Source organism: Seriola dumerili, unplaced genomic scaffold (assembly GCF_002260705.1).
Source record: "Seriola dumerili isolate Sdu_G_001 unplaced genomic scaffold, Sdu_1.0 BDQW01000003.1, whole genome shotgun sequence".
Lineage (NCBI taxonomy): Eukaryota > Metazoa > Chordata > Actinopteri > Carangiformes > Carangidae > Seriola > Seriola dumerili.
This window is the reverse complement of record NW_019174258.1, coordinates 15719912-15735199: the sequence shown is the minus strand read 5'-3', so window position 1 is coordinate 15735199 and position 15288 is coordinate 15719912. Positions and strand designations below refer to the sequence as shown.

Here is a 15288-nt window from a genome sequence, read left to right as displayed (position 1 = left end):
TGTTTGATTCCTATTTACACAAAGCAGAACAGATGCTTCTCAAAGTTAAGGTTCAGAATATCCTCCATGGCACCATCCATAAATTTAATGCACTTCCTGGAAATGGCTGGAATTTTTTTAGGCTTCCAGGAAATTTATAGAATTCCTAGAAATATCCTGGAAAAAACTTGAGTCTATATTTTTCTAATTGTCTATAAATACGGAAGCCATTTTTTCCCCATCCACAAACAGCTGGAAGTTGACATTAGAACAGTGGTCAGGGATGAGATAATGTTAAAGTCATATAAACACAGCTAAGCTTTCCAATCATTCAGTTCACTGGAGCAGGGTGTGCAGTTGAACACCACCTGTTGGTTCAGTAATCTGACAATTTTTTTCTGTTGTTGCATTCATGAAAAACCTTTTAAAATTGGAAAACAGAGCTCTGGAGTGAACAGAGCTCGAGACTGTGTGACAGATCAGATCATGTAACAGCTACACACGTTGTTAGCATAGATAGAGGATTTCAACAGGTTCCCCCCGAATCCACAAATAAAAATAAAAAAAAAACGCTTAGAGAGAATTTAAGAATCTTAAAAACAGGATGTTCTTTGTCGTGTTTGTTGTTGTTAAACTTTTTTTTTTTTTTTTTACATGTGTTTGTCCCATAGGAGCAGGAGGTGTTCATCTACAGTCTGAAGGACATGTGTCCGCTCAGTCAACCCCAGAAACAGTTCTCCTGTCCAGCCGTCATCACCTGCCTGTTCCCTGTCCCAGCGTTAGAACAGGTCCGCTCACGTTTCAACACACACACACACACACACACACACACACACACACACACACACACACACACACACACAGGATGTTGTGTTCATGTCTTGTCATTCATCACTGTGTCGGTCACCGGTTTGAATACCTTACCTGTCAGAAGAAGAGCCCCTAAAACATCTCACTGCCATCAGCACGACTGTGAGTGTGAGACACCAAAGGATGTTTTTGTGGGAAAAAGTTGTTTTATGGTCTGTACTGCTGCTCCACCTCTGACCTCTGACCTTTGACCTGCTACCCTACACATACAAATGTTTTGCCCTGGTTACCTTTTGAAGTTTAAATGATGGAATCCAGGTGTTATCAAGGTGTGGGTGGCGCAGGAAGGGGGGGTCCATTCTCCAACCTGTAGTCACTGGTATCGATGATTGGAATGAATTTTGATCATGTTCTTGATATTAGGAAAATTTTAATGAGTAACCAGTAGTTAAATCCTCAGACTGATACTAAATGGTTGTGCATAGTTTCACATTTTAATAAAATAAGGGGAAATTTAATGTCACCGTAACACAGGAAGTAGTTTAAAGAGGCAGGAAACAGATAGAGAACAACATAAAATTATTCAAAATGAAGTAAAGTAAGAAATTAAAGAAATGCTTTCAAAACCTATGTATAATACATGTATTGGTTCATCAGTTTTTAGTGTCCCCTGGAAACACTTCAGTTGTTTTGTGATGTTATTTGCAGCTCATGAACTGATGAAGATGTTTTCTGAATTTGTTTGTGTTTTGTCTGTGTTTTCTTAAGCTGCAGTGCTTTGAGCTCTCAGGGCCACCGTAAATTTGTCCTGGTTGCTGCATGTAGGTTTATTGCAGGCGTTTTCCTCCTGACAATGCAAGAACTAGGACGTATCCCTCCACTGAGTCTCAGCAGGGGAACACTGTCGAGGGAAACATTTGTTCTAAAAAAGACCACGACTTCAAGCTACTGAAACCTCTTTTTCCATAAAATGAAGATTGTGAAGTTTGTGCAGTTTGTGTAAGTGGGTTTTCCTGACTCAGCCAGTCAGGAGCTACTTTTCTGGCTGAGAAGGTTTTATAACACCTCTGAAACAACTTTTAAACAATGCACCACCAAACGTTTCACTGCAGGAATCTTAAGAGTGTGAGCTGATGATCAAAATGGTAAATGTAAACAGATGATCTCTTCCTCGCCTGATAAGAGCCTGGCCAGAGTGTTTGCGGGGATGTCCGACGGCCTGGTGGCGGTGTACAGCCTCCTGGAGGACCTTCCTCTGGAGGGGGAAACCTACCTGTGTTCACACACCCTCAACAAAACCGTGTTTGGTCTGAAGGACTCAGATCCCCGGCAGAGACCCTACCCAGTCAGGAGCATGGCTCTGGTCAGCAGTGGCTCCCAGGTGAGTAAATAATCAGTCAGACCATCAAGATTTAGAAGAAACCAGCGTCTACAATATGTTAACACCCCATTCTCGCCGCGCTGTTCCTGTCCGTCTGTTTATCAGTTATGGTTCTCCAACGGTCCGGGTGTGCTGGTCATTGACTGTCTGAGTCTTAAGGCCGTTCGAAGGCTGGAGCCCTACACCCCGCCATCTTCCATCATATCCATGGCGACCAGCTTCAGTCTGTGGGGAGAGGAGGCTGTGTGGACCCTGGACGACCACATCAACACCCTGCTGCTGTACCACGCTGCCACCTACGAGCTCTGTGCCAAGTACTGGTGAGTGGAGCTTTAAAGTACAGGACTGCCACAGGAGGGTCATCGTGTACACTTCAGTCCATCATATGGTTGATACGTTTTTCTGCTTTTTGTGCTAAAGATCAAATGAAATGAATAAACACTTTGACTTCCTGTAAAAGGATCGTTTCCTGGAGATCAGTGAATATATAGAGTCATTTTGGATGAATTCTGCAGACAACTTCAGACAGGCTGATATTACTGACTGACTCTGGTGTATCAGAGATATATCAGTACTGACTTGCAGTATATGTGAGTTCATTAACAAGAATGTCAGTGCAGAAATACCAAAGATACAATATCTCCTTAAAATAGAATAGTTTGTCCACCAGAGTGCACTGACAAGTTCTTTGTTATATTTTAAATTGGTCCACTAAGACTGCCTCTAAATATTGATGATTCTATTCATCAGTCTAGGGATGTTGTAAAAATGTCACGTTGTGGTTTTTTACAGATGGGTATGCAAAACCACATACTGATCTGTACAGTTTCTTGGCCAAGGACAGTAACTTCCTTGAGGTTGTAAGGCAACCAGCAGAGACTCAAAGAAGCAGCGGAGAGGTGTTTCATGAAGGAGGCTCAGACGAGCAGAGCTTATTGTGAAAAGCCTGTGTTGAAATATCCTAATAAACTGAACCAGGATTAATCAGTTTCATAAAGGTGGTTTGGAGCTAATGTGAGCAGACTACATCAGATCTGGTGAAGCACTGATCACATCATCAGTTAAAAAGTTTTTTTGCGGCTACAAAGTCTTATAATAATAAAGTTTGACATATCAAATAACCCCAAACAGGTTATTTATTTTATAGCAAGACAATAAAATAATTAGCATTTTTTTTAGAAGCTTTATTTATATATTGGTTGGGCTGAATTTAGAGACGTTGCTGATGTGGGCCTGTGAAGCTCATTCACACACTGTGTGTGATACTGAGCTGTAGAAGTAACAGTGAGGGATGTTACCTTCAAAGCAGAACAGTCTTTGACCTTCCTCATCCGTGACGATTTGAAGCAACATGATACCTGTGTTACATCAGGTTGGACGCTCACAGCTGTGATTTTAGAGCTGAGCAGGAGAGAAAACGTTTCAGTGTCTGAGTTCATGTTCTGGTTTCAGCTGCAGGGACAGCAGTCCTCTACGAGACATCTTCACTGTGCAGCGTCCTGCAGGGGTTACCACGGTGACAGCTACTGACCTCAAGACTATGGACCAGGAAGAGAAGCTGGAATGGACTAATGGAGAAGTGACACTGATTTACAGTGAGGAGGCGGGCACTCAGATCATCCAGCACCAGGACTCACTGACAGACTACTGCTCCATATCATCCAGCTGCTCGCTGGAGCCTCTGGGGTCAGACTGTTCCAGCACCGCCGACCTCGGCTCGTTAGCCACCCACAGCAGTTTGCCGCCACCGCCGCTGCCAGCAGAGCGGGACGAACCGGGCAGCGGCCAGGACCAGCAGGCGTCCATCAATCCTGATCTGGAGTCTGCAGAGACACTGAACCTCACAGTGCCTGAGCTGCAAGCCTTCAAGGTGCTGACAGTGAATGGAACTCTGTGGATCCCCAGGTACAAAATACTGCACAACAGCTAAACATCACATGTAGACATGAAATGTTGCTGAGTCACTGTTATAGCACCAGGTGAACATGAATATAATGCAGTGTAAATAAGGACAAAGCAAATAAATACAATAGCATATGTAATATGAGCGTTTTAAAAACTTGGCTGCACTTACCTTTCATGTGACTGAACATGAGTTACAGCAGCGGTCTCCAACCTTTTTGTACACCATGGTTTCGGAATTACAAACAAATTCATCAACAATACACTGTTATCTTAACCAGCGCAATGTTGTTAAGTAAAGGACACCAGCGGACAAAACAGATGATAATATCTCTTTTCTGTTTGTTACTTGTTGGAACAGGTGGTTTGATAAAGTTCTTTTACTTTTTATTGCACTTACAGTAAAGTTCAGTGATCGTCGTCAGCTCCAGTAATCTTCAGCTATCTTTACACCACTTGGTTCTGTGTCCAGCGCAGCCCCGCAGTCGGTTGCCAGGAAACATCTGTAGCACCACGTTATCGAAAGCAATAAACATCGTAAACAGGAAGTCGCTGCGGCATCACATGGTGTAACTTAATTAGCAAAAATAGGAGGGTGGCTATGTAATTTGTGCCTATGCTGAGAAATGTGTGATTTGATCAGTTGGTCAAACGTGATCGGCTGAATGTGCTGCAGTTTGAAGTATGTTACATTATTTTGAGAAATTTTGTGGAACTGAACTTTAATATTTTTGAAGATGATGTTGGTTAATTAAGGTCAGTGTTGATGCTCATTATAGTTTGAGACTGGAGCCCGCAACTCTTACATTTAAGAGTTCACCTCATTCATTTACAACAGCTCAGATATGTCAACCTGTTTTAACTCTAGTGACTCACATTCCTCCTCTTGCACAACCTTCTCCAACACCATAACACACTGTTGCTCATGTGCAGTGAAAAGGGCTTATTCATGTGTGTCACGTGTGCTGTGCGTTCTGTCGTCTGGCAGGCGTGGAGGTGATGTGATGGTCATCGAGATGCAGTCACACGGCGATCAGCTGAGGGGGCGTGTCATCGCTGTCCTCAGTCCACCGGGATGTTCCTCTTTAGGGTGAGTTCATTTCCACTGAAGAGCAGTGCTTTTTTTTTTTTTTTTTTTTTTCCTTTCCAACTTTGTCACTCAAGCTGTATTAGACTAATGTGAAGGATTCAGTATTCAATGTGCATTTTACAACATTGATTTCCAACACTTTACTGCAGGCTAAAAGAGCTGGAAAAACAACAATAAAAACAGATATATCATGATGTATCTGTTAGATCTCCAGGCAGTTCGTGGCATCATGTCTCCATACAAAACGCCATGATTTTCATTTAGGTATCGTGTATTACCATGATTGAAATTGCACCTTTCATTCAGCTGAAGTTCCCAGCAGTACTTCATATGAGGAGAGTGCTCCATGATAATAAAGCATTCGAGTTGTTGGGTTCTCAGTGGGCTGAGCTCTGTGTAGGAGATACAGTGTCACCATGTTCAGTGGGTGCAGCGAGGGTCTTTGATCCTTGATGAAATGTCATAGAGATGAATCAAGCACAAAGTGGCTGCAGCTCTGAGCCAATCAGAGATTTAATGAGCCCTGAGATATAAAAAGGCGTTGAAAGATGATTTAGAAACAATTTGTTGCAGCCTCTGAACCAGAGAACATCCAAGATGGCTGAGAGCTCATCATCAGCCAGAACACCAGCAATCTGTGATCCACAGAAAAGACCTCTTGTTGGTATTTTAACATTGTAATTAAGTGATGTTGTACAGGCTTTAAAGCTCTTTTTTTAGCTCAGTACTCACTATAAATTTGAAGTCTGGAAACATCAGTCAGTGAAAGACGCTGCTTCCCACTAAACACATATCAGTATATACAGTTAAGAGCAGAACAGGGATTCAAACAGGGGTTTGGACACCTACAGTAAGTGAATGAATAATTGGCAGCTGAGAAAGTAAGATGGAAGAAGATTTAGCTTAACAATCAGCACTTGGTTAATTGTTAAAAATTTAGGAAACGCAGGTGGTTCTTTTCCATTATAAAACCATCACCGACGTGATGTTCACAGGAAAATCAGAGTAATTCCGGAATTAAAAAAACAGTTGAAGTTGCTTGAATTATAAATTAAATGAATTGAATTAAAAGCTTTAAAAGCTTCCACTTCCATCTGTGGCTATTCAGTGACTGGCCGGACAAAATCCTAAATATTAAACATAGTGAGCGATGCTGCACAGCGTCCAGGTTTGATTGGAGAACATACATTAGATTGGACGAGATGTGTGGACATGTCTACCAGTTTTAACAAAGTCTAACAGGTATTCCTTTATCGAAGCGTCTGCAGCCTTCAACAGTAAATAAGCTGCAATGTTACTGAATAAACATGAGACAGGTTACCTTACTCTGGTTTAATGGGTTTATATACGGTACTACTGACACCTCATCTATATGATTGCAATGACTTGTGAGTTGGTCACTGTCGTGAACATGCTGCAGCTGCTGGAGACGCCCGCTCAGCTGGGACAGATGTCCTGATGTCCAGGTGTCCATTATCTAAATAATACTGTTCATTTCAAAGTTTGAATTTGTGTGGATTTTCTGGTTCACCAAACCAAAGAACAGGCAAGGATGATAATTGTGTTACAGCGTGCACACAAAAAACATACAAACCTGTAGATGAAACTGGCTCATGGACAAACAGGCCGATGTACACTGTAGGGATCATCTGGTTATTGGTTTTAACTCATGTATATATTATGTGTATAATATAATTGGGTTGTTTTGCTTCTGCTTTAATTACATGGATTTGAAATCCATTAAGAACAGATTTTTTTGATTTCCCTTTTCACCATTTTTTTTTTTTTCCTCTGCTCATTTCTCATTTTAAGAACTGTGGTTTGTTTAGTTTTAAACAGGCTTCCTCTTGTTTTAAACTGGTCCTGGAATAAGTTCTTTCTAACATTAAAGGGTCATAGTGATTTTTCTTCCACCTGCATGGAGCCCGTTTTGAGCTGTGCTTGAAACTATTCAGTGCTGGGAAAGAACGGTCCAATGAGCTACATGTGAATCCACTGATGCAGCCTCAATAAAGCATAGTGAGATCCCTCATCATGTACTTACGGCGCTTCGCAGAGTCTGTAATTATTTCTGTAAAGACGCCAGCAGCTGGTCCTACAGAAAGGACTTCTGTGTGAGCTTCAGCAAAGAGGCCCGGCCTTTTAGCAACAAGCAATAAAAGAGCCACCTAGAACACGGTCCTTAATAAGCAGTTATTACATGGTGCACCTGTAACGTAGGTGGCACGTTGGGAGGTCATAGCCGAGGTCAAGGGAGGGGTCATCGGGGCCGCAGGCCTTCACTTGTAGCACAGAGCTGCTGCTGCTGCTGCTGCTGTTGTTGTGTAGCTGTAATGATCAGGAGCATAATGCTGCTGGAGCAGTTTCCCTCCACTGTAAATGTGTTATATTCAGACCCTGAGCGTTTCATGTGTCTGTTAGTCCATGTGTGGGCGCGATGCCTCACAGCCTGTTGTGATCCTGAGGCTGTATATCACAGAAGGTGAACATCAGAGAGGATAATGATACACCTCAGAGACATGAAACAACATTGGAACAACATAATTCAGGGTTGTTCTGCATGATACATGAGTGGGTGAGCTCAGGATCCAGGGTCACCAGAAGCCCTACTTCCTCCCAAGATGCTTTGTGTCACAGTCTTCATAAATTAGACTGAGTTCAAAAGTAGACGGCTTTGGAGAAGACCTTTCAGGACAGAGAGGGCAGGATTTTTTTTTCTTTACCAGCTCTTAAACAAATAGCAACCTCTGTGCTAACAGTGTATTCAGTATCCTCAGTGGAGCTGCTTCCTAGAACTGCCCACCAGCTTCCAGGAAAAGCTAATTACAGTGCACGGAGATGTCCCACCAACTTTAGCTCCTTCTCCGCACTGCATCCTTCTCTTTTCCTCACAAAATCGATCTCCTTCTTGCGTCCCTCACTCCCTCCCTCCCTTTTCTCTCCCTTTCTCTCAGGATCCTGGAGGAGGCAGCACTAGTGGCAAAGGACACAGTTGTATGTGGCTTTCATAAGGAAAACATGGAGTGGTGCCTGTGTGTCTGGAGGGGCTGGGGCTGCCACGAGCTGGAAGTCTTCTACCAGTCCTACGAGGAACTGGGCCGCTTGGAGACCAGCATGAGGAAAAGAAGGTAGCTGTTGTGCTGTGACGGCGAGGCGCAGAATCGCAGCTCTGTACGGAGGGAGAGCCAAAGGGAATACACACCGACAGACTGCCAGTGTTCGGAGCAGGGGGTGGCCAATTGCTGACATCAGGGCAACGTAGGAGGGGGAGGAGGTCTGCCATAAGGGCTGAGCCTCAAGCTGTGCACAGTGGTTATATCCCCTCCCTGCATACCTCAGCACCAATAATATGTTAAGACCTGAAATCAGTAATCTCACTGCAGACGTGAAAAGCCACAAAGCTGAGTCACAGATCGACGCTGCCAGAACAGAACTTTAGTGAGTGACTTTACTTCTGCAAACTGGTTTTAATTGCTTTTTCATATTGAGTGCTATATGCCATATTTGGCTACTGGCAGCCGTCTGTGGATTCAGTTCAAGATGTGGTGGACTGAGTTTGGTTCCAGCTGCTGAAGCCTATTGTTTATTCTTTGTCTATTTCAGTCTTCCCTCATTTAACTGTTCCAACTTCATCCCCTGAGGAGGACGGGGACAAGTCCACCGACTGTTTTTAAATGAACTTGTGTTGGAACCAAGCTGCTGGTAAACAGCTGTGTTGTAGAGACAGACAGCAGATAGTGGATGGGTGGATGGCAGCGACACTGACACTCTCACACACTCAGAACACAGTGTTCCCCTGTTTTCCAGTGTATTTTAGTGCTAAACTGTGCCATATGAATCTGCATGCCAGCCGCGGCTCCCACTGTTACCAGAGCGGCCTGTAAGCAGCAAACTAACATCTGTGTTCTGTGCAACATTATGCAACACACCAGTTGTTCACAGCGTTTGCTATTCAAAACTAGTGCTTTTGGCAGGTCCTTATAGATGCGACACTTTTCTTTTAAACAAAGCTCAGACTGCAGGGTGTCCTCGCTCGCCTCTGCTCCTCCAGCATCATTTCTTAGCAGGAAAACATGTTCTTGGGGTTTTTAGTGATAGTTTTCATTGTTACTGCTCTGCCTTTTCCTTCACGGGATTCACATTACCCTCACATGCACAAGGGATTCACAGGAAATGAAGCAGCACATACTGGACATGATGCAGAAGACAGAGGCTGGTGCATGTGCACATTTTACATAATGTAGGAGAGGATGTTAGTTCAGTGCAACCGCGTTCCCCTCAGCTGCAGTTTGGCTGTAAACAGATACACCAGTTGTTCTGATTCTGTTGTATTTATTACAGATGAGCCCGGAAGTGTTGGCTTCCCCCAATACATGTGTTACCACCAGTAATCAGCCAGGACAGTTGGTGCGACCATAACCTTTATAAAGTGAATTTACTTAAGACCTCATGAGGCTTTGACCTTGTGTTATTAGCTGTTCGTGGGTGTGTTGTTGCTGAAATCCAACAAAACAATACTTTATTCCTGGTTAAAATAACAGTAGTATTTACCAGTCCAGGTTGACAGGAAACACCAGGAACATTTTTCAGCTTTTCAGAGAGAAACCCTCTATAAAAAGATTTTAAAAACCCACTGAGTTACAGATGTTAGTGGAACAGAGTCTGTCTGCAAGAGGGGGAAAGACGTACAGGTTTAGCTGTGTCGCCAAATGAGTCAAAGACCACTAAAATGTATCATACGTGTGAAATGCATTTGCTCTTGCTTCCTCCATGGGACTCGTGTCACCAAGAGACTTCAAGAGATACAAGGTTATCCACCACAGTTGTTTTTCACACAGGATATTTCATTCAGCTCTTCAGACCAAAACATCATGATTATCACTGAAGCATAAGATCATAATTCTCCCAATCCTACTGACACATACAACGTTTTTATATCAATAATTCCCACTGCAGCAGCAAGACAGGGAAGCAAACAGATAAGAAAAATGAACCTAAGTCAATGAAATGCTGAATCACAATATTTTATCAGATGAGGGCTGTTTGGTGAAGTCGTTTCCAGAGTCAAACTAAAGACATGGCAGATTCATGCACAGTGCACCACTGACAACAGGGCAACAGGGTGAAGCCACTGTAATAATCATTACTCCCCACATGGTTTTACAGATTTCAAACTTTTTTTTTTGTTAACTTTAATCAGCACATTAACAGATCATCAGTGGCCAGTAAAGACGTGTATATAGTCCATAACAGCCTAGAAGGAAGGCAGAGCTTATTTATTTATCAGGATGTAAAAATGAAAGTTTATTGCAATTAAAGTAGTTGTGTACCTAATCACTGTACAATACAGTAGTGAATAAAGTTCTTATGATAATTTCTGAAGATTGTCTGAATCATTTAGACAGATGGGAACTTAAGTTCTCTTCTCACAAACACGTTGTGCTCTGTTCACTCATGGATGGAGACAGAGACGCCTCCTCTGATGAGGTGATGATGACAGATGGAGAAGGAAGTTGATAACGAGGCTCCTGCTCAGCATGAGGGACATAAGAGGAGGCTTCATGCTCAGCAAAGCTTTCTGCTGGGTGACTGTAAGAATCCCTCTCACTGTCCCCTGTTGGACAGTGAGAGGTTGTATGATGGAGAGTGTCTCGCAGACAGGATAAAATAAAGTCTGGAAAATGCAACATTAGCAAATGTAGAAGCCTCTGTGGCAGAAAGATGTTGGTTGTTGTGTTTACACTAGACTGTACACTACCACTTCAATAAAGTTGTAAAGAAAATATTTAGAACCTCTTTGGATACAACACAAGCTCAGTACCAGACACTGGCTACTGGCCTATAGATTTCATACAAGGCCAGAACCAATCTAATAATCTACATCTTTTGATAACCAGTCGACATCTCAAACAGACTACACTGAGATGAGAAAAAATCAATCAAAATCGACAACACCTGACTATCAAATATGTATGACGAATAAGTTGCACGTGTGTTAGCATGAATAGCACGTTAATGCTAAAGATTAGCCATTTTACTGACTTCTCAGTGAGGCTAAATCCCCATATGCAATCAAAGTAACAATGTCCTGTTGTTGTAAGATGCTAATATACCTTCCACCACTGCCTTTAGCAATTGGCTAAATATATACAGTGCTGCAGACTCGCTGCTCTATATTTGAAATGGGTCCAAATATTGATCCATTTTTTTCCAACTGAGCAGGGGGGCTCAGTTGGAAAAAAAAAGGGGGGGATAGCATCATGTTCTCTGTCACCGTGTGTTGTCTGAAGTGTTGTCTCATACCCAAACTATTCGTTCAGAAGACTGAGTCTTTTGGGTGAACGAACTGAATCACTTCCTTCAAAAAATATGTTAGCTTCTCAGTCAGTTTCAAGCAAACGTGCAAGTATACACTCTCTGACTGATGGAGAGATTCAAGTTATTGATTCATGAGCAGGGATACACTCACTGCTAGTGAACGTGATTCAGTCACAGTGATACACGCACATGGAGGCTGTTCTTTCCTCCGAGCTAACGGCTAATGTAGTGAGGAGCTAGCACAAGAAATAAATGGCCTAATTCCTCACATGGTTACACTCACAGAGCCATGTGAACACAAACACACATCTTCCGTGTTTTAACAGACGTTCCCGATAAACATAGAAAATGTTCGGCTGGTCTGTGTGAGAGGAGAGTGTAGAGACTCACCGGTGCTGGAATCAGGCCCCGCAAGTTCAAGAGTAATAACACACTGGATCAGTTAAAAAGGCTCAAGTCATTAAAGTCAGCATTCATCTCTAAAATTCAACAAGGAAACTTTTAAAATATCAAGAATTATAAACAGAGTTTGGTGTGTTTGTCAAAGCAACAGCGCTTCCTGCTCTGGAAGCCGGAGATCATGAGGAGTAAACACTGTTCGGCCATGTTTCAGTTCAGTAGTAGGAGTACGCAATCAAGAGTCCCATCAAGGCCTGAATGACTCAGTGAACAAATCTTTTGAACAAAACTTTTTAATGAACTGATTCTTATGACATTGAAACAAATTGTTCTGCACATCACTAGTTGTCCAAGCTAGTACAGCATTAAAGTGAGCAGTGGAATCTCCATACCCAAGCTTATATTAAAGGCATATGCTTGAAATAACTAAGTACAAACCCTCTGTTTTTGCCTAGTCTCAAAGGCAGAATGAAAAACCTGCCATCACTGTCTCATTTATCAGACACACTGCCTTCAAGAAAGGTGGTTTCAGACTCTGTTCGACGATATAACGCACACTAAGTTCAAAGTAAACTGGCGCTTTAACCCTGATGACATCATCAGGGGTTGAACGTGTAACCATGGCGAGGCTAAGCTTTGTGCAATCCCATGGCAACAAGGACAATTCCACTGTGGTAGTTGTTCAGTAGAACAGAAATCTCATTACTAACCAGTTGCATGAATTAGACTGGATTTTTCACAAAAATCTGGTTTCCTATATGTATGTTAACACAACTATTTTAAGCAAATTTTATTGTTAAAAAAATTTTACTTATCAGACAGATTGATCTCTTAGCTATAACTCTGTGATACCTTAAATGATCTAGAGTCCCGACAAGACAAAAAGCTACAGAGATTTTCTTGGATGTACATACAGCCCCTCCTGTAAACAAGATGACAGGCTGCTGCCAGGAGTTTACTCAGTAGCCAACATGGTGGCACTGCAAATATCATGAATGATGCTCTTGTCATTTAAAAAGACTTGGCCCTCAGTTGGACTGATATGAATAAATCATGCTCAGTCCTTGGATGCTCTCATTTAACCTCTGCTCTGGCCAGAGTACCCGCAGCAGTCCTGGCCTCGCAGACCTGACCAGCAGCCATCCACTCAGCCCATCAACTCCCCCCCCCCCCCACTGTAGCAGCTCTGCTCAGGATAACATTCACTCTTATCACTGCCGGGTTTCTAACACAGACACAGGATTTACTCATCTCTGTGTTACTGTGCAAAAACCCATTTTAAGCTTGTCACATGGATTAATGGTTCATAGTTGTGGTTTTCCTCAGATCAGCAGACAGCAGAGGGCAGTAGAGAGCAGACCTGACGGATACTGTGCTCTCTTATGAGCCGCACTGATGCATTCCTGAAGCTTTCTCTTCTTCTATTCGGTTGTGTGAGTTTACCTTTCTAATAATAGTCTTTTATCATAATAGGTCCTTTAAGTCATGTTTGGAATTATTATGACATGTTCTGACTGTGACAGGAGTCATGTTTATGTTTTGTTTGTTTTGTTTGTTCATTTCTTTTCGTTTTTATGGAATTTTGAAAATTGAGTCATTTTAAGTGTGACAACTAAAAATTAAATGAATCAAACTAAATTAATTGTGTACCTAAGCAATTTTAATATTAATATATATACCATCCATTAATTTGGTACTCACAAGAGACAACTTTAAAAAAAAAAATATTTCCCATAATGCAACCAACAGTATTTTTTTGTCAGAGTAAACCCACCCATTCAGGTAAAAGTCGACGTCTTTCAAACTCCACACTGATTATGTTATGTTCTGTTATAATCCCATGTGAACATTACCCCGATGACATCATCAGTAAAGTGACCCTTTAATGTTGTTTATAGAAACACAACAACCCTTTCTTCACTGACCACGCGTTGAGACACTTTTTCTTTAAAGCAGGGAGCTGATAAAGCAGCAGACCCACCGAGACCAGGAGGCGTCTGAGACACGCACACATCACCAGACAGGTTCCCTATCTGAAGAGCCTCACTGCTTCATCTGACAGGAAGACAATTACCAAGCCAAACAGGAAGTGAACAGATATGATAATGTAAGACTCGTTCCTTCCTCTTGCTCAAAGGTATCTCTAACATGCAGAGTGAAGAGCTGAGGCTCAATAGCATGTGTCTACAAAACTTCATATGGTCTTCATCACTTCCTACCTTCCTCATCCTCATCAACAAACAGCTTTCATATTTCGCTGCGGTCGTATCAGCCAGCCTGAGAATTTGCATTAGTGACTGGAAGGATGTCTGGTTGTTGAGTGTGAGAGGATGAGGTGTAGAGAGGCAGAGAAAGAAGATAACACTGCCTGGGGAAATAGAAGCTGTAGCAGCGATATGTCTAAATAAATATAATTGGAAACAGCATGGACACAAATCTAATAAAACACAAGAGGTAGAAGAAAACAAAGACATAAATAAATGTGAACAGGGGAACATATGTAGAACATTAGTTCACTTAACCACTAAAACAGAGTGCAGCAAATCATGAGTCACATATCTGCAGGAGCTGCAGTGTTTAACAGATGAAGAAGAAATACAGAGGCTGTAAATTGAGCTGAACTGATCAGAGGTGACACCAGACTCCAGGTTCAGTGTCTGTGTGGATTAAGTAAACTGTGGCCAAGGTCAAGAAAGTCAATTCGTCAGAAGACAATCACTAAGAGTTCATAATTGGAACAAACATTTTTTCTAGATCTTCTTTATCAGATTTTGAAATGAATCTATTTTGTCTGAGGAGTGAACATCAGTTGATCCACCCTCTTTTTACTACTTCTTTTTTGATCAGTTGCTACTTGTTGAGTGTGAAATTTCCCCATTACCGTTGCTCTTTCAAAATGTCAATTAAGGACCTTTGTTGCTAGATTAATGAGTTTCTAAATGATCATTTTGCATGTAAATACAGCTGAAACCACAACACAGCGGCTAGTTGTTAACTTGCATGTTTGGCGATTTTGGCAGACGATGTGTTTATGAAATCTGGATTTTAGAAGAGCAGCAGCTTGGAAGTGACTGCTGGTTAACATGTTTTCTTAATGGGCCTTAATGGGACTCTTAATACGTGTTGCATTGTCTTGCAACAGATGCAGAAAAACATGTAAATAAGAACAGCTTTATTGTGAATTCAGTTGTATTAACATACTGTTTATGTGAGCACAGAGAGGAGGAGAGAAGAGAACAGAGAAAGAGCTGAAACCACTAGGCTGAGCGCAGTGATCCAGCCATATACTAGGTTTTGACCCTGTGTTGTTACACCTGAATCTGATCAACAATCCAATCATAAAACAGAGTCCAGTCGGAGGTCAGGTGGTTCTGTTACCTTCATCTCAGATCCTGAAAGGGGAAATAGA

At 42.1% G+C, this 15288-nt stretch overlaps 1 protein-coding gene across 1 annotated transcript in view; it reads left to right on the top strand.

Annotated features, from left to right (window-relative positions):
* Positions 1–10514, top strand: part of lrrk1 (leucine rich repeat kinase 1) — a 63960-nt gene extending 53446 nt beyond the window's left edge. The window contains exons 31-36 of the mRNA XM_022742113.1: positions 651–767; positions 1973–2170; positions 2276–2490; positions 3623–4075; positions 5061–5162; positions 8117–10514. Of these exons, the coding sequence (XP_022597834.1) occupies positions 651–767; positions 1973–2170; positions 2276–2490; positions 3623–4075; positions 5061–5162; positions 8117–8294 (1263 nt within the window). The 3' untranslated portion in view covers positions 8295–10514. The remainder of the gene's footprint in view (positions 1–650; positions 768–1972; positions 2171–2275; positions 2491–3622; positions 4076–5060; positions 5163–8116) is intronic.
* Positions 10515–15288: the final 4774 nt, after the last annotated feature.